This window comes from Poromitra crassiceps (genome assembly GCF_964638095.1).
Source record: "Poromitra crassiceps genome assembly, chromosome: 8".
Taxonomy (NCBI): domain Eukaryota; kingdom Metazoa; phylum Chordata; class Actinopteri; order Beryciformes; family Melamphaidae; genus Poromitra; species Poromitra crassiceps.
The window spans coordinates 24,517,150-24,542,275 of NC_139629.1; the positions used below are offsets into that span (position 1 = coordinate 24,517,150).

The following is a 25,126-nucleotide window of genomic DNA, read 5'->3' on the forward strand; positions in this document are numbered from 1 at the left end:
GGCAGGTCATCAAGTTCTGGAGCCACGTAGAAAGTCCTGGAAACCACTAGTGTGTAATAAAGGTGGAGATTCCATGCGTGTGAAGAGTGCGATTCATATCAGTAACATTTTTGACTATATAGGCGTATTCAGGTAACGCTTTAGAATACAGCCCGCAACTTACAGGCTAAGTACAGGGGAACAAGATGTGAATATATGGAATAATAGGGTGACAAAAATCAGGCACTTATAAAGAACTTGTACTGTAGCTATTTTACCTATTCTGTTGTCAGGGGTGTAGTGGAGAGTAAACGCAAGTAGCTATCGATATCTGGGCTGTTTGTTTTATCAGAAACCTGGCTTAACAAAACTACCTCTGACTCGGACATTTCTATAAATGGGTACAATGTATATCATGCCGACTGATATCACTCAACTCCCATATTTCAAACATCAACAAACACACATTTTTATTGACAAACACACAACTCTTATTTGTTGTTCATATTGACAAACACACATCTTATTTGTTTGTTGTTCATATTGACAGACATAGCCTATTGAATAGGGACAATATGTAGCCTATCCGTTATACACATTCTTCAGTCTTCACACGTTGGAGAGAAAAAGGCAGGATTAAAACACAATACCCAAACTTATACAAAGAGTATCAAAACAATGGATGTAAAACAATGAAAAGAGAAGCTCTGTGCAGAACACAGTGAGAGCTGTCCATCAGTCCGTCTCTGATTGGGCGCCTGCATAGAGGTCAAAGGTCGTAGTTCATTGATCAAAGGTTTCAGTTCACTGAAGTCAAGTGCACTGCCGTTTGCTGAGGTCTCTCAGATGAAAACTACATGATATACGACTGTGTTCCAGTATTAACTTGGTTTTTAAAAGACTGTTCATAGAGACAAGGGGCGCTCCAACAGGTTTAGGGTTCGAGGGTGGGGTATGTCTCATGGTCAACTAGGCCTGGTGTAATCGCTCGAGACAGACTTTCGACTTGCATCGAAAATCTGTCGGCAGGCTCTGTCAAAAGGGGCGCAACAGCGCTCGCATGCATGCTGCGCTTTACCCCATCAAAATGAAGTGAACGTGACCGGTGTGTCAGTCAACACTTACCATTTTCAGCGTGTAGCAAGTTGCTACTTGCTACTAGCAACGAGCTAGAGTTGTTATTGTTGTTTCATAGCGACGGACGGATTTGAGAGCGACACCCAGGGAGCGGAAAAGAAATGCATTAATGGGTGGAGCCGGTCGGTTGGAGCCAATGGCAGAGCTCGCAGGGAGCGGAAAGGGATTTTCTTCCGCTGCCGACCGCGCCTCTTGAGTTCCTGTTGCACCACATTGAAACGGGGCTGCTGCCCCCAGAGGTTAGAGATTTTTTGTTTTGTTTTGTTTAATCGAGGGTTTCCCAGATTGGGCCTGGCCCTGGTGTGACCAAAGTAACATTGCTACTTTCGGCACATGCTGCTCCCCTGACTTGGAATTTCTCATGCTTCATTGGCTACCACGGGAATTCACAACAGTCAGACACATCTGAGGAAAACACTGCACAACCTTCATCAACACATCCACTTCAGCACCCGAGGCGAGAACATCCTGGACCACTGTTACAGCCATTTTCGTCACGCCTAGAAAACCCTCCCCCGCTCGCCATTCTAGCCTGGGTGAATCTAGTCTCAACACCAGACCCATGAGAGTTCTTACGCTGATACACTACGTTACTGCATGCTGCAGATCTCTCTCTGGGTCTGGGACACTTTCCCTCAGAGGGCTGGTTATGAGAGGGAACCATTCACTTGGCCAGTCATATGCCAGTGGTGGATTCAGTCCTCCCCAATCAGTAACGACTTTGCGATCAGACGACACGGGAGGCGCAGCCCATTTTTCAAACCGCTCTCTCATCGGTGCTACGACCTGTCACTCATTCAATTTCAACCCGCCTTCAAAAGCCAGCAGTGGTTGTGAAGTGTCACAGACTCACTTATGTAGTATGCGGAGTGCAGCGATTCAACGTAATATTTGAGTCTGGGGAGAGACTAGGGTGAACCCAGCCCTCAACGTGACGTCACAGACTATGCCTGAGGAAAGTCAAGTGTTATAGCAGAAATAGACTCAGTCACTGCAATTAAACCAGAACAAGAGCGTGCACTGATAGCACATAGAGGTCACGTGGAGGCTGGGTTTACCCAGGCTACCGCCATCCAGCAGATCAGATCACTCCTCCCCCCCACCCTATAGACCTCTTATATGTTTGCAGTGACTGAACAGTGATTACGGATTTTGTGGGCGGAGCCGAACTTGTTGCAGAAAGTGACAGCTAGCGACTCAGCTGTCAGAAATATGGAAGATCTGGATGCCTTCTCCACGTAGTTTAAAGGTTTGCCAGCAACAGACAGGTTATCTTACACAAATAGGCTAACGGACCACTGCTGTCAACTGTGGATCACCAGAGGACTACAAAAAACAAGCTTGCTACAAACTCAGGACTACAATGAAACAGACAAGGAGGGAACACGGTAGTAAACAGATGGAGTCCAAACTCCCACACCAACAATCCGAGGTACTTATGGCAAGGACTCCATGCCGTTACTGAACAAACCCCAAACACATCACCCTCCCTACCGGATGAACTGAATGCTTTCTACACCAGACCCCCTAGAACCCCCCCCCCCCCCCCCCCCACTGAATTCCAGACCCTCCCCCCATCTCGCCACCCCTGCTGGATTACAGAAAAGGGGGGGCACACACCTGGGAGTTAACATCCACCAGGACCTGACGTGGGCCAACCACAGCACCACTGTTGTCAAAAAAGGCACACAGTACCTGTACGGCCTCAAGTGCCTAAAGAAATCTGGCCTGAAGCCCCAAATCCTCAGGGAGAGCCTGCTGACCGGCTGCTTTACGACCCAACTTGTCACTGGATGTGAGCTGCCCAGTCTGCAAGAACTATACACCCAGCGGTGCCTCAGGAAGTCCCCGAGGGCCATCAAGAACTATACACCCAGCGGTGCCTCAGGGGCTCCCTGAGGATAATTAAGGACCCAACTCACCCGCACAACAGGACCCCCAAAACACGCACCAGCCGACTGAGGAATACCCTCTTTCCACAGACCATAAGACTCCTCAACAAACAACTCTCTCTCTCACACCCACACACACAGACACACACACACACACACACACACACACACACACACACACACACACACACACACACACACACACACACAGACACACACACAACCTTGTACAAGTTTGGAGTGCAATATGACTGGCTGATTGTAATATTGACTAAGTGCAATACCTGGTGCATTAAAAAATATGACATCTGGCACCTTTCATTTCATTGGAGTACCTTGCACTGCCATTTTTCTCCATTGTTGTTTTTCTCTTTTCAAATTGATATTCTTATTGCTCTTGAGTGTTTCTGTTCTTCTATGCTGTTTCATATTTATCACGTTGCTGGCTTATATTTGATGTCCTGCGGAGCCATCCAGCCTAAGAATTTCACACAAATGTACTTGTGCAACCGGAGTGGCAATAAACATCTTGAATCGTTTAATCTCAAACGAGACTTCACAGACAAAAATGATGGCTTCCAAAAGTAGATTTCTATAATAGGGCTGTGACGGGTTTGACATTTTCTTGCCGTATAAAAACGGCAAAAGGGATGTACCAATTAAACTATAAAACTATAGGCTACGAACTGGAATTCAAGCGGTCAGTTGTCAAATGTGCTGACTGAGCAAATCTCATGAGAAGCAGCAGCCAGGCATTGATCCCAAGAGGGTGAAAGAATGGCCAAAAATAAAGGTATGCAGTTTGGCATTCAGCAAGTTATTGTTGTTAAGATGATTTAACCCATTAATACCTGATGCAGCATTTGTGTGTGTATCCCTTTAAGACCGCGAACCGCGTCATATGCGGTCTTAAAGGGATACACACACAAATGAGGGATATACACGCAAATGCTGCATCAGGTATCAATGGGTTAAGCTGATCAGCGTCATCATCCATTGTATCACGTTAGGGTTATTGTTGTTCAGATGAGTTAAGATGATGATGTCATGAGCCTTGATAGTTTGTTCATTCACTTTGTATCCAAACGGCAGCAGCAACATGTCGCTTTCCACTTTACTCACGACTTGCTTATGGCAGGTAGACTCTCTGATTGGTTTGCTTATGGCAGGTAGACTCTCCGATTGGTTTGCTTATGGCAGGTAGACTCTCCGATTGGTTTGCTTATGGCAGGTAGACTCTCCGATTGGTTTGCTTATGGCAGGTAGACTCTCTGATTGGTTTGCTTATGGCAGGTAGACTCTCTGATTGGTTTGCTTATGGCAGGTAGACTCTCTGATTGGTTGAGTCCATCTCTCCTGCACTCTTTTAGAAAGGAAATCCACAATCCTCTTCAATCATTTCCACTTAAATGTGTCGAAGGGACTTGTCACTTGACAAATGGTCAACATGGGCGCGTTGGAAATGAGAACGCATTGCAACATCTCGTCACTACAAAAATGAAAAGCATTTTATTTAACGAACCCAAAAATGCTTCAGACATTGTTATAATTTAACTTAATAAAGAAACCCCACTTATAGTGTTCAAATATTTGTAGTAAATGTAAAAATAGTTGCCAGAATAAAATGTGGGCATTGTACCCAGGAAAAACAGAGCCCAAAGAGCAGGTGGGGCCGTTGCACCAGGTCTCCCAGTAGTATTCATAGGTTTAATTAAACAATTTGATAGTATTTTCAATGCTTGCTGAGCAAGAGTTTTGTGTGAAAGGAAATAAACACCCATCCCTAATAGATGCATGTCCCAAATACACGCCAGTTGAATTCAGTGATTGAAGAAAATGGGGGCTATTAATTTAACTTTTGCAGTAGTTTGTTACTACAGGTATTTATCATTGAATTGGTACGTTCATTTTCCCCTCTTTGGTACTCAAGTGATCCAGGCATACAGGCCTGTAATATTTAATATAATAAAGTAGCCGGCAATAAACTATTAAAAAATAAGAAAACAACAACAATGAGCTCAAGAGAGCGCGCGTGGTATTGTGGTTACCGTGGTTACGCGTGGTATTGTGGTTACCGTCACAGCCCTATGCTAGATAGTACCAAGCCTGATAGATCATATACTGTAATAAAGCAAGTGACATAACATTCAGCGTCTTTCTCCTGAGGACATTTTCCATCACTTGTCTGTTGTGGTCTGTTCCCTCCTCCTCACTGGAGGACACAGAGCTCAGTGCTGGACTGGTTGTAGGTCACTGAACACAGAGCTCGGTGCTGAACTGGTTGTAGATCACTGGAGGACAGAGAACTCGGGGCTGGACTGGTTGTAGGTCACTGGAGGACAGAGAGCTCGGTGCTGGACTGGTTGTAGGTCACTGAACACAGAGCTCGGTGCTGGACTGGTTGTAGATCACTGAACACAGAGCTCGGTGCTGGACTGGTTGTAGGTCACTGAACACAGAGCTCGGTGCTGAACTGGTTGTAGGTCACTGGAGGACAGAGAACTCGGGGCTGGACTGGTTGTAGGTCACTGGAGGACAGAGAGCTCAGGGCTGGACTGGTTGTAGGTCACTGGAGGACATAGAGCTCAGGGCTGGACTGGTTGTAGGTCACTGGAGGACACAGGTTGTAGGTCACTGGAGGACACAGAGCTCTGGGCTGGACTGGTTGCAGGTCACTGGAGGACACAGGTTGTAGGTCACTGGAGGACACAGAGCTCTGGGCTGGACTGGTTGTAGGTCACTGGAGGACAGAGAACTCGGGGCTGGACTGGTTGTAGGTCACTGGAGGACAGAGAACTCGGGGCTGGACTGGTTGTAGGTCACTGGAGGACAGAGAACTCGGGGCTGGACTGGTTGCAGGTCACTGGAGGACACAGGTTGTAGGTCACTGGAGGACACAGAGCTCTGGGCTGGACTGGTTGTAGGTCACTGGAGGACAGAGAACTCGGGGCTGGACTGGTTGTAGGTCACTGGAGGACACAGAGCTCTGGGCTGGACTGGTTGCAGGTCACTGGAGGACACAGGTTGTAGGTCACTGGAGGACACAGAGCTCTGGGCTGGACTGGTTGTAGGTCACTGGAGGACAGAGAACTCGGGGCTGGACTGGTTGTAGGTCACTGGAGGACATAGAGCTCAGGGCTGGACTGGTTGTACGTCACTGGAGGACAGAGAACTCGGGGCTGGACTGGTTGTAAGTCACTGGAGGACAGTCACTGGAGGACACAGAGCTCGGTGCTGGACTGGTTGTGGGTCTCCCCGGTGCGGTTGTCCTCTCCGTCCTCCATGTGCGCCCCCTGCTGGTGTGTGTGTGTCTGCCTGAGCTCCATCAGCAGCTCCTTGCCTTCGCTGGGTGGCAGGTTGCCCAGATAGTACTGAGGGGTCAGCTCTACAAGCCTGCAGACAGAGAAGGAAACGTTAGACCGTTGCCAGAGAATCAATCAATATTATAAATACGTTGTGTTCAGCAAGATAATCTTCACAACTTTTATGACTTTTGAATCATTTTCTGAAAATCGTGATTTTGAAACATTGCATTTTACGCCTCAAAAAACATACAAGTGGTCCTCATTTGTGAAGATTATCTTGCTGAACACAAATTTGGCAGTTTCATAAACCTTTGTTAACCGCAGACCTTATTTCAGACATTTAGCCTAAATCCCCTTACAAAAATTCCATTGACTTTGAGACGAGGGAACCAGGAAGTGCACTGACTTCTGGATTGGCCTACAAAAAATACGTCATCTCTGGTCAGGTGAAAACGTCTGGGAGGTGAGCTCACATGTGTGGGTGGAGGTGAGAGGCGGTGCGGATGCAGTTGTCGTGGGAGATGGTGAAGTCGTGGTACAGCAGCCACCCGGGCGGGGGGGGCCGAGGCTCCTGGAGCAGGTAGGAGGAGGTCGGGTGCAGATGGGCCACATGCCGGTGGGTCAACAGGAGGTAGTTCCCCGAGCCGTCCACGTCGTGGGCCACCTGGAGGGTGGAGAGGAGGGACACTTCACAACTAAAGACAATAGAGTAATTTGAGCATGCACGGTTGCATGTAAACAAGAATATTAGTGGAATATTGATTTCCGTTAGTCATGTAAACAGCATGGTCGGAATATTGTCTTTTTCGGTGCTAGAACTGGAATATTATGTGCATGTAAACATAGTCAATGTGGGAAGAGGAAGGAGGGTTGTAAGTGGGTAACGAGGGAGAGATGGGGAGAGAAGAATGGTGGACAAAAATGTGATGTGAAGAATAAAACAGCTGTTTACTTTGAGGAAGAAGCCTGAGATGAGCGCACGCTTGATGTTAGTGACGTTGTCTTGGCAACCGAACGCAGGCGGCGAGATGGGCAGCTCGATTCGCTGCATCACCTCCAGAAGCTCCGCCCTGATCAGCACAGCCAATCGTAAGGCAGCAGGGTTCAGGAAGTTCATAGTGCACCATGCCTCATCCTGGTTATCTGTCAAATCAATATCAAACTGGTTATCTGTCATTCTCTGCATCGGTTTAACCAACTCGATTATCTGTAGCTGTACTCGGAGGGGGCGTGGCTTAAATCAAAAGTGGGTGATTAGACAGAAGGTGGGTGTGGCTTAAAGATATACTATGCAACTTTTTTTTCTTAAAAAAAAAATCCTTATTGAAAGGTTTCCGATCAGAAACATCAATTCTGATGCACATTCAATTCAGACATTCCCTACTGACACAATTAGCCATGTCTGGGGTGGGAAGCCGGTGGGTTTGGAGTCTGGTCGTTGTACTAGCACCTCCTCTGGTCGGTGTGTTCGGGGGGAGGGGAACTGGGGCGAATAGCGTGATCCTCCCACGCGCTATGTCCTGCCAGTGAAACGCCTCGCTCTCAACTCTCAACTCTCCCCAGATCGGCAGAGGGGGTGGCACAACGACCGGAACAGCAGGGGGATTGGTCAAGTACAATTGGGGAGAAAAAAAACTTAAAAACGTATAGAATAAAAAAAAACTTAATAATAAGAATAATAAGAATAAAGAATAAAGAACTGATAAGACCAGCACAGTCATTAGTACTAGTGATTACTACAGGGTCCAGTTTCTTGCCCTTGACTTTCCATAACTCTGAACTTGTGTGTGAACGTACGCTCTATGAAGGCATTATAAATATTGATGAGAGTCATGTGGTCTCCCTCTGTGTGCAGTAGAGGGCGCCGCTGAGTGATGGCAGCCTCCTCCCTGTTGGGGGCAGCGGTCACAAAGCAGGGGGGAGCTGACAGAAGACAAGCAACAAGTAAAGTTAATTCAGAAGAAAATGGAAAGAAGTTACTCTAAGTACATAGGCATATGTCTGTCTGCCAGCAAGTAAGTCAGATATTAATAACTGTTCTGACCCATGATGTGTATATAGTATAAGTTAGCCTAAATAGGTCTTGTATATTTGTAACAGAGACCAAAGATCAAGCAAAAGTGGACAAAAATCTACTTATATCTCAAATAAAATAAAAAATCACATTAGCATTCAGAAATGTAATCAATATGTGGATTTAGAAGTTTTGATATTAGCTAAGTTCTGCCCTACCTGTGAGCAAGGCAGCGATGGTGAGAAGCTCGTCCACGCAGTCGTACTCGCAGGCCGCGATGAGGGCCTTGGCGAGCGGCGGCTCCAGCGGCAGCTCAGACATGATGATCCCCACCTCAGACAGGTTCCCATCATCATCCAGAGCCGCCAGGTAGTCCAAGTCCTCGAGGGCCTGCATCAGAGCCTCAGGGGCTGGGAGGTGAGAGAGAGGGAGAGAGAGAGGGGGAGGGAGAGAGGGAGTTCACCGTGTTGATTACCACTGTCACAGAACATTTCACTTGGACCAACCCCCTAGAACATAGGCAGCGGAACGCATCTGAACTTGAAATGTACCCGGGCCCGGGCCCATGTGGCCCGGGCGGTTCCGCGGCCTATGCCCTAGAATCCCCCCCCCCCCCCCCCAAGTAAAATGTTCTATGGTCTCTCCTGATTCTAAATATAGCTGAATTGCTTGGTTTGTCCAATTAAAACTCTTTAAATAAGGACTTTAAGAAATGTCTATGGGGACATGAGATCCCTTAGGTGACCCACGGCGATGTGGAGCGTGGAGCCGGGGACTACAGACATCTAGGCTACAGACATCTAGGCTACAGACATCTAGGCTACAGACATCTAGGCTACAGACATCTAGGCTACAGACATCTAGGCTACACACATCTCCTGCTCTATCTGTTAGAGTCTAACAGATGGACACACACATCACGAAGTGGCTGCACCGCTTCAAAAGGTACCTGGTCTGTCCAGAAACTTGCACTGTCCCATGTCGGCGATGTCCAGCCTTTTGAGCAGCAGGACCAGGTGGCTGAGGTCCTCCTCCACCACACCCGGACAGTGAGCCTCCTCCATGCCCTCCTCATACAGAGCCTTGGAGTAGAGACGCAGACACAGGCCTGAGGAGAGAGACAGAGACAGGCCTGAGGAGAGAGACAGACAGGCCTGAGGAGAGAGACAGACAGGCCTGAGGAGAGAGACAGAGACAGGCCTGAGGAGAGAGACAGAGACAGGCCTGAGGAGAGAGACAGACACAGGCCTGAGGAGAGAGACAGAGACAGGCCTGAGGAGAGAGACAGAGACAGGCCTGAGGAGAGAGACAGACAGGCCTGAGGAGAGAGACAGAGACAGGCCTGAGGAGAGAGACAGACAGGCCTGAGGAGAGAGACAGAGACAGGCCTGAGGAGAGAGACAGAGACAGGCCTGAGGAGAGAGACAGACAGGCCTGAGGAGAGAGACAGAGACAGGCCTGAGGAGAGAGACAGAGACAGGCCTGAGGAGAGAGACAGACAGGCCTGAGGAGAGAGACAGAGACAGGCCTGAGGAGAGAGACAGAGACAGGCCTGAGGAGAGAGACAGACAGGCCTGAGGAGAGAGACAGACACAGGCCTGAGGAGATTTTTTTTTTTTTTTTGTGCCTGTTTTGCCAGCGGTGTCCCTGATTGGCCGGTTACGACGTCAACTACAAGGCACGTCCCTGATTGGCCCATGGACTTTGTAATTTCTGAAAAGGCCCGCCCTGGACTGGAGGCCAGACGGAACAGCAGAATGAAACAGAATCTAAGTTCACCGTGATATGAATGGTTTACCAGGCTAACTTCAAGGCACATGAAGCTAAATCAGAGAAAATGTTTGAGTCCCAGCGTAGTAGCAGTGATGAGTGGCTGCAATGACCTTTGACCCACCTGGCAGGTGGCTGTTGACCCTCTGGGTCCGCATGTCCGCCTGGTGCTTGCTGATGGGCCTCAGGACCTGTGAGTTTGCTCTGATTTGTGGATTGTAAACCTGACAGAAAATGAAGGGGGGGGGGGCATCATTCGTGAGAACACCAGTTTAAGTCTTTTAACAAAATGTATATACTGAAAATGATTAGGGATGTGCACGACTAGTCCGCTACCCTCGCTAGTCGGCACCTAAACACTAGTCGGTTATAACCATAGGCGGAGTTTGACTTTTAGCTCTGGGGGGGCCACTTCTGCAGGAGACACACATTTGGTGGCAACATTTTTTTGACCGTTTTACATTTGAAATTTTGCCCGTTTGAAGCCAGATTTAGAGGAATATCTCATTTTAAGGCTGGCATCATCATGGCCTCTCTCTAATTATTGTTTAATAAGTATAAGAATGGAAATATAAGAAATATTAGAATATGAGTAGAATTACAGAACATTAATACTCATTATTGTATGTTTAGTAATGTAATGTATATTATAGTGCTTCACTGTTCACTGTTACTTTTGACCGTCTGTGCTCAAAGACACTTTACAAATACAGGATAAAACAACTTTAATAAAGAGAGAAAATATTAAAATAGATGAGAGAGAGAGAGAGAGAGAGAAAAAGATTATAGGTCAAAAGCAACAGTGAAAAGTTTTTTTTTGGAAAGATGACATAATGAGTATGAAAGACACCCTGGCCCCCCATTAACAAAATTAACATGGTTATAACTAATTATTAAAGGAGAATTTCGTTTTTTTACACCACGGTCCTCATTTCCAGGTTAAAATATGATGTTTTACTCACCGAAATAGTTTGGCTTCATTCGGATGCCCACGGAAGATTTTGAGCTCCGAGTAGTCTCCTCAAACAGGCTATAACGAGAGCCTGCGGCCAGCGTGGGGCATGATGGACGGGAGTGCACGCGCTCTCTAAATGACACTTTTTTCACAGAAGGTTTCACAGAGGGGGAAGATGGGCACTGTAACCCCATCCGGGGCAGATCAACGCTGACTGCTGTGTTGTTGTTAGCTTAGCTTCTAGCTATTAGCTAAATAATTATATTTACAACCATAATGAACCGTGATCTGACAGAAAAAGTGTCATTTAGAGAGCGCGTGCACTCCCGTCCATCATGCCCCACGCTGGCCGCAGGCTCTCGTTATAGCCTGTTTGAGGAGACTACTCGGAGCTCAAAATCTTCCGTGGGCATCCGAATGAAGCCAAACTATTTCGGTGAGTAAAACATCATATTTTAACCTGGAAATGAGGACCGTGGTGTAAAAAAACGAAATTCTCCTTTAAATGAATAATGTACAACGTCGGTTGCATGGCTATAGTAAAGATTTCAGCTAAAAACAGGGTGTAAATGATGTATAAGTCAACTTGGCATCTCAGGGCTTCTGGAGAGCTAGGTGATCTGGAGAGCCAGGTGAGCAGTGTTTTTTTTTTTTACATGACCAATGTTCAAGTTGGTCATTATCCACTTCAATTGTTTAGGAGAATTCTGCAACCGTGTTTTCCTGGAAGACTCCAGCAATGTTGCTTTCCACCGACTAAATCACTTCACCCGCCCTTTCATCGGCATGCAGGTGAGAAGATAATGACTGAATTTTTATTTTTGGGTGAACTTATCCTTTAAGTGTTGTAAAACGTTAATTCTACAACAGCATGAGTGAATACTGGATTCTGATTGGCTAGCAACAGTGGTAAATAGGCCAACAATCTACAGTTCGGCTCCAACCGCAGTATCACTCCGCTCCCTGATGCTGACTCCGCTCCCTGTGCTGACTCCGCCCACTGTTAGCCTGTCAGTCTGCAAATCTCTAACAAGGAAATGGCCGATCTCTAACAAGGAAATGTCCGATTTCGTAGTAACGTTTGATTTACTGGGTGGATTGAGTTTTGAGCAGTGGTTAGATGAAGATGAAGGTGAAGTGAACAAAGAACGACATGGTGAAATTGGGGAGAGAGAACTGGCTGAGCTTGAGTTGTCACGAGTTCGGACTAGCGGGAGGTCGGACTAGCGGGAGGTCGGACTAGCGCCCGGACCCCGAACCTGGGACTGTCAAACAAACAAACGCCCTCTGCCGTCACCAGATATCAACACACCACCACCAAAACGGGCTGCTTTAGATAACTGTTGAAATAACTGTACTTTTACAGGCAATGTATCAATAACTGTGAATCCCGTTAAGGAATAGGTTAGTTGTTTTTTGGCTCAAAGGCAACTAAATGTTTAGTGCAATCATTGATCTTGTGTATGGAACTATATTCTGTGGCGGAAGGATAAATGTATTCTGAAACCAGTAATGATTGTAAATAAATGAATTGGATGTTACAATTGTGTATTTTTTATATTATTTGGTAGCTGTTGTAGAAAACAAATTTACCACTCGAGGTCGGGGTTTGTGGCCACATTTACCACTGGTACAGGGTTTATAGCACTCGGCTTCGCCTCGTGCCACAACCCTGTACCAGTGGTAAATGTGGCCACAACCCCCTCCCTCTCGTGGTAAATTTGTTAAGCAGCCACCCCTCGCTAATGCCTGGAAGTTAGTGATGCGCGGGCTACCCAGAACCCCACAGAGAGCCACTGATGACAAGGCTGAGGCCGTAACAGCCAGTTGACATACAGTAGCCAGGGAAAGGGAACGTTTGGGGGTCCCCTCCTGGAACTGCTCCCTCCGAGACCCCACCCCAGATAAGCGGTTGAAGATGGATGGATGGATGGATGTTTCGTCGAGAAGGAAATTAGTCACAAAATGACACCCTTGGTATTCTAATCATGACAACTTGTCAGACTCACAGTTTTGAGTTGAAGGCCTGTGTCTATCACATAGCGAACACCTGGCAGTGAGAAGGACGCCTCTGCCAGGGTGTCGGTGAGGACCACCCTCCGTTTCAGCCCTGCGGCCCCCTCCGGGCGGTGGCAGCCCAGACCCCCGGCCCCCTCCGGGCAGCGTAAGCAGTCTGTGTCCCCCAACAGAGAGGCTTCTGTTTCGGGCTCGTAGACTCGCTGGGTGCCCCCCCCCAGGCCGGCGTGCAGGGGCAGCATCCTCAGAGCACCCAGCTGAGGACTCAGAGCTACACACTCCTTCTCCAGCAGGGCGGTGCACTCCTCGATCTCCTGGACAAAAGAGGCAGGAGCAAGGAGACGATACAAGTCATGTTTGGAAACTTCTGCTACACCTAAACAAGACGAAGAACTTGTTAGTGGGAAATAGGAGAGTTTACGCTATGCTTGTTCACACTGTGGCTTAAACAAAGCCATGCCAGTCAGCACTGTGTGCTCTCAGTTGAGCAAACTTGCCTTCTCACGGACTACATTTACATGGACTACAATAATCTGACTATTGACCTTAATCTCAATAAGACAATATTTCCAGTGAAGTGTTCACATGAGCTACTTTAGAATATCCCATTCATTCGGAGGACGGGGCATATTAAAGATGCATTCAGCAATGTTTTTGTGTTCAAATAAGTGTTAAATTGCTCTATATTCTGGGTGTGGTGATATTGACATAATGGGAGTTTAATGTGTGTGTGTGTGTGTGTGTGTGTGTGTGTGTGTGTGTGTGTGCTTGCGTGCATGAGAGAGAGCACTGTTCAGAGTTTAATATAGGCCAATATGTACCTTTGTGCATGGGAGGAGTATGCATGACAAATAAACTGAGTCTCTGCACCCTTCTATAAAGTCAAAGGACTTACATTGCCAAGAAGTGAAAGCTAACAGGTGGTTCCATTTCAACATCAGCACGCAGCAGCAGAGCTACCCCTCCGCCATTTTGGCCTGAAGGAGACTCCCATAATGACACCAGTAAAACGCCCCGCCTAAAAAGTACCTCTAGAAACGCCTGTGTTCTTCCGGACAGAGAAGTACATTTTTAAAGGAGCCTTCAGTCCAAAATGGCTGCAGCACTGTTGTAAAAAAAATGCAAACGAGTTTCGTCTCTTGGCTTCTATACTCTTTGATATAGTCTCATTTACATTGTGTGTGTGTGTGTGTGTGTGTGTGTGTGTGTGTGTGTGTGTGTGTGTGTGTGTGTGTGAGAGAGAGTGTGTGTTTGTTTGTGTGTGTGTGTGTGTGTGAGAGAGAGTGTGTGTTTGTGTGTGTGTGTGTGTGTGTGTGTGTGTGTGTGTGTGTGTGTTTGTGTGTCAGCAGGACACTGTACACCTGTGATGTAACAGGAGCCTCTCAGGTTCGAGGGGAGCTGTTTGACTACCTCACAACACAAAGAAGAGAGATTCGACTGCACAGCGAACAATAGAGATGGGTATCGCTTGGTGCTAAAATGACACTTTTCAAACGGTACCGGTGAACTAAACGGTGCCTGAACCGATACTTTTTACATTTAAAAGTGGATTTAAAGCGGTGCGCTCCAAGCGATGTTAGTGCGGCGGTGGTTTTGGAGGCGATATTTCACTCAGCAGCTCGGGCATGGCGCCTAAATGAGGCATGTAAATCTGCGTTGGAATTCAGTAGCGGTAGTACCGGTTGTAAAGGTATTGGTACCATAGTGGTACCGGGTTTCGGTACCTAACCCTACCGAAGAATGAACATGTCTTTGACCATTGTTAAGCAGATAAAGAGAGTTCCTGTAAAGTTATTACTCTTGACATCTGAAGGGACAGAATCAGTGAAAGTGGAGCAGCAGAAGCGTTCAGATGAGTTGGAGAGTTACTTTCATATTAGCTCGTCTTCCACACAAGTTAGCTCCTCGCTCCTAAAAGGCGTATCAGGAGAAAGGAAACAGCCTGCTTAACTCATTGAGTGCCAGCCACTTTTGGAGAACGGACGCTCCCAGTGCCAGAGTTTCAGAGCGTTTTCAGTGATTTCTCGAGGCCCACAGAATATTGTGTGATATTACTATGTAAACACCGAACACGCACAAAGAACGATGAGACTCTCTTCTATCATCTGCAAAAAAAAGTTTATTGATACCATTTTCCGTTCTTTAGTTATGAGCCGGAGAAGATAGGCTGTTTTGAGCAAAAAGACAGGTTTCAAATTATAAGCTGAGATATTCAGCCTTTTGTGAAATGAAGCATTTCAAGCACATTCACTGACTCTAGCTAATATTTTCTGATGTAGTGACGTGGTGTAGTCGTGTGGTGCCTGCGTGCCCCACCCCCCTCCCCCCCCTCAGCTGCAAACTCCTCCCCACACTAACACACAGCCGACACGCACCCAGTCTATTTTCGGAGCGCTCCGCTTTTGTGCGCCGGGCGGCTCTCAGCGCGACAAGGAAATGCCAAACCGGACTGCAGGGAAAGGTTTGGCCCTTCGGCGTCGGGTGCTGCCTTTCTGGCGGGTAATCGTGTGGAGAAACTATATGCAGACAGACAGACAGAGGCAGAGGAGCTCAGTTGTGGGCGCGGATTGACTGATGTTCACAGCCAACGTCAGCTGCAGACAAAGCAATCTATATGGCTCTGGCTGCAGCATGCATCGGTTTCTCTTTGATCACGGCTTTTTCCTGTTGTTTTCCGGACCTTTCTGTAATCTGGAGAGCACTGTCGCCACCTAATGAGTCCGTAAAATAGGTTATACACCTTCAATAGCTCCCATATTTGTACAGGAGATGCCTGAGGCTTTGATCCACGTCCCACCGTCAAAAAACGCAATTGACGAACATACTCGTCCTTGGCACTCTACGTTACTAAACGAAATGACGAACATACTCGTCCATGGCACTCAATGAGTTAAGTAAACTATCAAAAACAAGCGTAGCTTACAGAGCATAGCTTTCCATGCAAACAGTGTGGATTTTACTTTAGTCAGTGCTTCAATAACTTAGCCCACCTTTTTACTGTACCAGCATGACATATTTACACAGCATTTAATATGATTTTTCTGCAAACAGTTCATAGATGAGCTACGTAAAACTGATGAGCTATTAGGCTTCTCTAAAACCAGGGTGCGGTTTAAATACAGGGCATATTTTGTGCATATACATAAGCAGGGTATATGCAGGAATCATGAAGTTAAATTAAATACCATTTAAAACATTTTTAAGACCTTTTCAATATATTTTTAGAGCTCAACGCCACTTCCGTCACATCAGTGATTGGGGAGTAAATCACAAGTTTCATCATGATGCGATATTAGATCAGATTCTTTGGGCAACGACAACGATATAATGTTTGCTGATATCACAACGTCTGCCACGATACGATATAGATTCAAATGAGGGGTCTGCGATCAATATGAGGCGTTATCATATGCCCATTTAACACAATCAGTACATTAGCTACACAATTAAGACTTTTTTGAGGGTGAGAAGGAGGGTCGTCACGGGTTGGTCGTGGGTGGCGAGACCGACGTCACCGCAACTCGTTTTGAGGCGGGTCCGGCTTGGAGGCAGTTAAAAAAAACTCTCTCGTAACGGACAAGCCCGTCTTTTATTGTCACACGAACACCACAACACATGCATGCGGCCACAACACACTCATGCTGACGGTGGCCGGTGAAAAGTGTCCTCTGCATTTAACCCATCCAGGCATGTCCTTTCCTCCGGGGGGCAGGCCAGGAGCAGTGGTCGCGTTCTCGTACAGCGCCCGGGGGCCAACTTCGGATGTTGTCGTCACTGGTCGGATGACGATGACGATCTGATCTTCTGCATGTTTTTAGTGGGGGGGGGGGGGGGGGGGGTTATATACGGAGGAACCCCCTGGGGGGTACGGGGAGAACATGCAAACTCCACACAGAGAGAAAGGCCCTTTCGACGAGATAACCCACCTGGGCAGTAGGCACTGAAGATATGGGGGGGAACACAACCACAGCGCTCACAGTGTCCCAGGCGAGAATCGAACTCAGGACCTTCTAACTGTGAGGCGACAGCGCTACCGACTGCACCACCGTACCCCCACTGCACCACCGTACCCCTCGACTGCACCACCGTACCCCTCGACTGAGCCACCGTACCCCGGCGTAGTTCCGGCACGCTTTGGCCCGACTCCGGAGATGGTCCATCTCAGGGGCACATTGCCCCTCCCCCTCCCCCCATTTTCTCCCAAATTGTACTTGCCCAAACCCCCCCTGCTGTCCCGACCATTGCTCCACCCCTGCTGTCGATCTGGGGAGAGTTGTAGACTAGCACATGCTTCCTCCGATACATGTCGCGCCAGCCGCTCCTTTCCACCTGAGAGCGAGGGGTTTCAGCGGCAGGATGTAGCGTGTGGGAGGATCACGCTATTCCCAATCCAGTTTGTAAGTTTTGGAATGTTTCAATGGAGTCAGATGCACCATTCTCTCCATAGAAGTGAGAAAAGTAGCTAATCGAGCCAATAATCAAGCTAGCAAGTGAAACACGTTTCTCTTCCCTAAACGTACTTCACAATAAAAGCATCCCGTTAGTTTGTCAGCAGAAAACTTTTAATTTGAAGGCACTGCACAGGAAATGGACTTAAACGTTCCACTAGAAAGACACCAGAAATCCATAGTGCAGGAACAGGCCTTCAGAGGGTGCTGTGGGAATGACAGAGCCCCTACTCTCCCTAGAAGTCAGTGCACCACCAAAATGATTATAAATGTGCTATAAAGATAAAGGTGTGACTTTGTGGCCGGGGCTCTAAACATGCGTACCTGTGCACTGGCCAGAAACACCATCACGTCCCCCTGCTCTCCCCTCCGGTGTAGATCCAGCACCATGTGACAGGCAGCGGCTGGAGGCTCCCTCCCGCTCAGGGGCTCCCGGTACACCGTCTCCACCTCGCCCACTGCCCCCGCCCTGCTGTCCTCCAGGGTTTCTGCAGGTTTCAACACAAGTTACATTCAAGATTTTTTGAACACAATGAATGCAATTTAAGGCCTATTTCACATCTATACTGGCAAAAAAAAGTATGAGGAATATGGACTTTGATGCTTCCGATGTGAAACTACTTGCTGCCGGGTTTTTACAGTGGCTTTATGTCTTTAAGACTTCCCATACAGTACAACTCTAATGCCTTTATACCCAATGTTCCTAATTTCAGCATCTTCTTGCCCAAGGTGCAGCGGCTTCAAATTTGTTTTGCATTATTTTAGTGCAACTTTATAAACTTTATAAATCATAACCCAAACTATTTAAGACCTGGCAAAATCGTATTTAAAGCCCTCCAGTGTATTTTGTCATTTAAGATATTTCATATGTTTCCGAGTCCTGCCCTGACCATGTTGATTAGCCACACTGTTCGCCACAGATTTTTTGACAAATAACCTAATGGTCTGCTCAAAGTAAAAAAAAAAAAGAAGATTAAGCTGTTGCTAAAATATAATCATGACGTATGACTCAATGGAACGCTATAGTGATAAGTTATGTCAATTTGATTGTGACTGAGGGCGGCCTGGCATGTTATCTAGCTATCTAGCTGTTAGCTGCTACTGTAACCACATTTGCCGGGCTCAAAACGCCACTGAATGGACCAATTCCAGTGAACTGTTAACCAGTTTGAGTCACGCGCTTTCCATTAAGCCCATCAGCTTTGAAATCTGTTGCTTAGTTGTTGATGATAAAACAATGTTGTGGCTTCTAAACTAACGTTTTACAGAGGCCATACTGTTTCCAGCTTAACTTCCACTGTAGTGCAGACAGAGTATTGAGGGTAAGAGACGAAGGAAAGAGACAGTGCTTTTTTGACAACAGATGAATCAGATATACAAATATACAAACATATTAGGATGTTTGCATAGAACACCAAGGGTTATACAGGTAGTGGCTGGAGGCAGCCTTGAAGACAGTTTTATGTTTAAGTTTTAATGCCTAAAATTCAGATGATTGGATTTTAGACTTTATAAGGACCCGCAGAATCCCTGGTGTCCTACCATCCTCCACCTCGTCCTCCTGGCTGAGTGGGGCGTCCAAGGTGAGCAGAGGGACGTCGGGCCCCAGGAAGGCATTGAGTCTGGGGGCCAGCGCGGGGTGGGTGAGGAGGACCACGCGGAGGTTGTGGGGCCTCTGTCGGCACACGTCACACAGCAGGCCGAGCAGCACGTCGCTGGGCACCGTGCGCTCCTGCAGCTCGTCCAGAACCAGAACCCCGTACTGACGCAGGAGGGGGTCTGACATCATCTCCTCCAACAGGAGAGAGTCATGCACAAACCTGAAGGGAGAGAGAGAGAGAGAGAGTCATGCACAAACCTGAAGGGAGAGAGAGAGAGAGTCATGGACAAACCTGGAGAGAGAGAGAGAGAGAGAGAGAGAGAGAGAGAGAGAGAGAGAGAGAGAGAGAGAGAAGTGTGGCAATAAAAGTGATTCTGATTCTGTAAATTAAAATCTTAGTTACACCAAGATTGAGCTAGCAAAGTAATTTTGTGTTTACATGTGTGGGATTTATTGAGTTTGGGAGATCACAATCTCTTAGCTCAAGTTGGCTGGTTGGCTCAACAGCGACTAGTTAGTCTCTGTTGTCACTGTTCTGTTGCTAGGTCGTTTACAACAGGGGTTCCCAACCTTTTTTGTGCCAAGGACCGGTAGATACATGGAAAAAAAAGTCACGGACCGGGTGTCAATTTTAATGGTTTTAGTTACATATATATTTACTCACCAGCTGGCGACAAAGGGTAAATAACAGCCTTTTGTGTTGTACTGTATGTAGCCTATACAGTATTTATGTTTTTGTTTTAACTACAAACATAAATAAACGTCAACTTGAAACTATGTTTCAACTACCACACACAGCCTATAATATTATAGCCTATGGTTTTGTTTTTTACCAAACGCGGTACCAAATGAGTTGCGGCCCGGTACCGGTCCGCGGCCCGGTGGTTGGGGACCACTGGTTTACAACACTTCCAAACCAATTTGGGGGATGGGGGGGTCGATCACGCCCGCTTTAGGAGACAGAAATTGTAACCATTTCATACCCTTGGCGTCACTGGTACTGCGTCATCTTGATAGTGTGTAAAGTATCTTTGCTTTGGTCAAATGTAAAACGGATAATTGTCAGTCGCACTTTATTTTATTTGTAGCTAAGGGGCCCTTTACACGAGGACAGTCTCTGGAAGAAACGACACAATAGCGTTTCCTTCACACCTTTTCCTTCACACCTTCTCCCCGTTTACATGAGCGCTGTTGAATTTTTAAAACGCCGTAATGTACATGCCAGGTCGCTAGGTGGCATTGTGATGGTCAACTCGTCACTCCACGGACGCTTCTGCATGACGTCATTTCGTAATCGTCTTTCTGGGTTTTAGACACGGAAGTAGATTACGGCTACCGTAGTAATTTTTAGACTTGCCAAAAAGCTGTTTTCAAGCTAAAAAAAACAAACTGATTTAAAGTTGTAATATTCTTCGAGTGAGAACGTTACATAGATGTGACCAGTTTATCAGAATAAGCCTATTTGGAAATCTTTAACGAGCAGCGAGGATCGGGAGCGCTGGCTGTGCTGACACTGTCTACTGTGTAGGCTGCAGTGAGAAAACACTGTCGATGTGCTTGCCTAACGTTAAATGCCGACCGGGTACAGCCATCGGCTCCTCGCAGCAGCAGTAACGCTCGTTATGAACATGTAACTGAAGTCGGCCGCAGTGTCGCTTCATTCGGAATGTTGCCAAGCGTGTGTCGCGTGTGCAGGCACGTCAGAGTTTCTGGGAAGACTATCGTTTCTAACCGATTACATGGAGCGCTCAGCGGGAAGCGTCACCAACAATTCCACTCTAGAGGGTGGTTTCAAAATGTGTCGTTTCCTAAGCGCGAATTCGCCATCGCCGTCTTAACGGGAGGCACAAACGATAAAATAATTCCCCGTTTCCATAGGAAACCGTCCTCGTGTAAAGTGCCCCTAAGTGTGAAAAGAAAGAGAGGGAGAGAGTGGGGGGAAGGACACAAGGATCAGCTTTCAGTGAAATGACACTGATAAGACTTTTACTGCCAAGCTGGACTGTACCCTGCAACAAAGAGTGAAGGTGTGGCTACCTGAGAGAGAGAACCAGCGTGTCAGAGTATCATGACACCATCCACTGTACCTTCTGCCTGGGGAGCAGGAGGTGACATCGAAAGGAGCAGGGCTGTGCTCAGTACTCAAAACACTCCAGCAGTTACTCATTGTGGGCCTTTTTCACCGCGGCCATCTTGTGTCTAAAAAGGCAGGGTAAACACAGGTGCAACCAACTCATTAGGGGCCCAGCACTGGAACACCTAAATGGACTGGAAGTTGGAAACTTTAATTCATGTTTGGTGCGCCTGTGTTACTTCCTGCCTTTTAGACACAAAATGGCTGCTGTGAAAATGGCGTGTTACATTATTGTGATTGTTTTCTAGTCTTTCCTACATTCACAGATCAGCAGATTGACTCTGCTGTGACAGATCAAAGGGACCAAAGAGAATTTGTGACCAGTGGTGTTTTTTCCCCATCTTAATTTGTTTCCTGCTTGGAAAGAAAAGTGTGAATACTTCCATGTAGACAAAGTCAGCTTTTCTGCAGTTTCTCACTTTCTTCTTTTTTATAATCAAGTTTTTCTTCCATTTTCTCCCCAGTTGTACTTGGCCAATTCCCCCTGCTGTCCCGGTCGTTGCTCCACCCCCTCTGCCGATCTGGGGAGAGTTGTAAACTAGCACATGCCCCCCGAACAGGTGCCCCGACCGACCAGAGGAGGCGCTAGTGCAGCGACCAGGCCTCATACCCCCCACCGGCTTCCGACTCGCAGATGTGGCAAATTGTGTCTGTAGGAACGTCTGGCCAAGCCGGAAGTACCGCTGCCCGGGATTGAACCTGGGTCTCTGTGTGGTGGAGTGCTTTGACCTCCACACTACCCAGACACGCCCCTCCTACGCTGTCTTCTGACACGCCCCTCCTACGCTGTTTTCAGTTCTGACATATCTTAGCGGGTGATTTAAACAGTAATGGCTGCTAACCTGAGCAGGGAGTCGGGGGTGCAGCTGTCGTCATGAGGCACCCTGTAGCCCACCTCCAGCCCCAGGCTGAGGTCCATCTCGTCGGCCACGCGCAGGGCGAGGCTCCCCGCGGCCACCGGGTGGGGCTGGGAGCAGCACACCACGCCGTGGGAGAACTCATGGGACAGGGCATACTCCACACACCACTGGGGCACCTGGGGGAGACCGGGAGGAAGAGGACCAGTAATTAATTGTTAATTGTTGTTGACCAGTAATTAATGAGCCTATAAGCTCAAAGATCTTATAGGCAGAGAACACTAGACACAGTCACCTACAACCTACATAGCTGCAGGCCTGCAGCCTTGGTATTGATCCTCTCTCCCCCTCTGCGCTGCTAGCTAGTCAAAACATGCTGCGTGGTCTCTGCCTACAAGATCTTTGAGCATTGGCGCCGCAATGGTGGAATGAGCTCCCCCCTTTGGTCAGAACGGCCGAATCACTGCCAATCTTTCGGCGGAGACTAAAAACTTACCTTTTCAGGCTACACCTGGGCCCTTCTTGATCTAACATCTTTAAAAAAACAAAAAACAAAAAAACTACTAATGCTACATGTTACTTATTCCTTCTCTAACTACTTCCTACATGGTGCTAGCCTAGGTAAACCCAGCCCCCACGTGACCTGCTCTCTCAGTTCCCAGTCACCTTGTGACTGTAAGCAGGGTGAGCCTGAGAGCAGGTCACTGGGGGCTGGGTTTACCCAGGCTAACATGGTGCTAGTCTATCAAAATATCTTAGCTGTCATTGATTGTGTTGCATAGTTGTTTTCTGTACTGTTGACAAATTGTGATATTGTAAGTCGCTTTGGACAAAAGCGTCTGCTAAATTACGTAATGTAATGTAGCATAAGACTGTCTGTGTTATACATTAATAACTAATAACTATGTGTATCTGCTTTATAGCTATTGATTATGAAATAAAGCCAATTTAACTTAAATTGTCTATATATCACCCTGGCACCACCTCAAGGACCCCTGGGGACAGATGGAGAGACTCAGGTCCCTGAGAACCGACTCGCTTAAAAGGTTCTCAACTATCTGGGACCCATTTTCGGCCTACTTTGACAAGATTAAGAATGACAAGTGACTGAGGTTAGAGGTGACGGGTGGCTCACCCTGCTGGTGTCTCGTGGGCCCCTTGTGTAGGATGGGATCCCATGCACATAGTCTCTTGCAAACACATAGGCACCGATAGCCGATAGCACCATGTTGTAATGTTGAATGTCTATGATGTATATTTTTTTCTCCTCTCTCTCTTTCTTTCATTCCTTTCCTGTGCTTGTTTGTCTTGTTCGCATACTGTTATATAAAAAATGAAATTAAATATGGGGGGGGGGGGGGGGGTCCCTGGGGGTCCCCGGACCCCACTTTGAGAACCGCTATAATATAGCCGTATTACTACAAACATAAGTTACAGTAGCCTCTAAGTGTGTTGCTCCCGTGTTACCTGGGTGCTCTTTCCAGTTCCACTGGGTGCACTGACCAGCAGCATGCTGTGGCTCTCCAGCATGTGCAGTAGCCTGTGTTTGAGCCTCCAGACAGGCAGGTGGCGCCTCTCTTCCAGCAGGGCGTAGTAACGCGAGGAGAAGGGCAAGCCATCGTACGGGTTCACCTCCAGGTCTCCAAGCCCTTCCCCCTCCCCCGCTCCCTCCCCATCCTCCTCCAGATCCCCGGAGAGGAGGGAGGAGACGGAGAGGGAGTCACAGCCAGGGGAGGGGGCGGGTGGTGATGACATCATCAGCAGGGGACTGGGAGGGGCTGGTTCACACAGGAGCCTGAGATAACCTGCAGAGAGGGACAGACAAGAACAGTGAGAGAAGTCCGTTGTCCGGCACGCACTGGTTCAGATACCTGCAAATCAGAAATTATCTTCAATCCAAGATTCAGACTTTTGAAGCGCTCTCAAATGAACATGCCTTTTTTCGATGTTTTGCTGAGCCCTCCTCACTCCAAGCACCTTATTTCTAGATTTGTATGTCTGTTTAATAACTGCACCATGGCCTCTACTGAGAGGATTAGAGAAGTGTGGCAGGGGGAACTTGGCACTGACATTATATGGGATAGAAGTCTGTCTGGGATACAACTCTGCTCAACTGATCCAATTTAAAGTCGCTCATCGTCTTCACTATTCTAAGCATAAGCTGCATAAGATCTTCCCCTCTGTCTCACCACTGTGTGACAGATGTCAGGCGTCAGAGGGCACTCTGTCTCATGCCTTCCGCTTCTGCCCTTCACTGACGGGATTCTGGGCCAAAATATTTGACTGGTTGGCTTATCAAATAACCCTTCAGCCAGAGGCAGAACTCGCCATCTTCGGCTGTTCGGAGACCTCTCTGGATTTTCCTACAGCTGTGCAGCAGTCTCTGACACAGGGGACAACTGTTGCCAAAAAACTCATTCTAAAGGAATGGAAGTCCCCCTCTTCACCTTCTTTCCAACTGTGGCTGACAGACATGATCTCTGTTATAAGGATGGAGAGACTCAGATCACTGAGAACCAACTCACTTAAGAAGTTTCTAACAATCTGGGACCCGTTTCTGGCCTACCTCGATGAGGTTAGGGGCGGCGAGTGATTTGCCCGCCTGGCTCCTCATGGACCCCTTGCGTGCTACAAGCACATAAGCACCCCAGGTGGTTGGTAGCACCACATTGTAATACTGAGTGTCGATATTATTTGTATACGGTATGTATGTTTTTCTTTCTTTTTCGTATGTTTTGTTCATGTACTGTTCTAAATAAAATTGAAAATTATATATATACTGTATATATATATATATATATATATATATATATATATATATATATATATATATATATATATATATATATATATATATATATATATATATATGGGGGGGAAAAGAACAGTGAGAGACAACTACATGGAGGAAAGGCTACCGGCAAATGTACATGTACTGCACAATTAATCAAATATGTGACAGGGACTGATAACTTGTCTACAAAGTGGGCCATGGTAATTTTTCAGTTGTTTACAGATT

General features: G+C 47.2%; 1 protein-coding gene across 1 annotated transcript; it reads right to left on the minus strand.

Moving 5' to 3' along the window:
• Positions 1–5,574: 5,574 nt before the first annotated feature.
• dqx1 (DEAQ box RNA-dependent ATPase 1) lies at positions 5,575–23,862 on the minus strand (the record flags this gene model as incomplete). The annotated part of the gene is made up of 15 exons (XM_083641123.1): positions 5,575–5,683; positions 5,791–5,871; positions 5,938–6,018; positions 6,222–6,401; positions 6,787–6,977; positions 7,266–7,456; positions 8,111–8,236; positions 8,546–8,737; positions 9,277–9,435; positions 10,222–10,321; positions 13,062–13,382; positions 17,841–18,004; positions 19,059–19,336; positions 22,093–22,286; positions 23,575–23,862. 15 exons carry the CDS (start codon positions 23,860–23,862, stop codon positions 5,575–5,577), a joined length of 2,655 nt encoding a protein of 884 aa, XP_083497249.1.
• Positions 23,863–25,126: the final 1,264 nt, after the last annotated feature.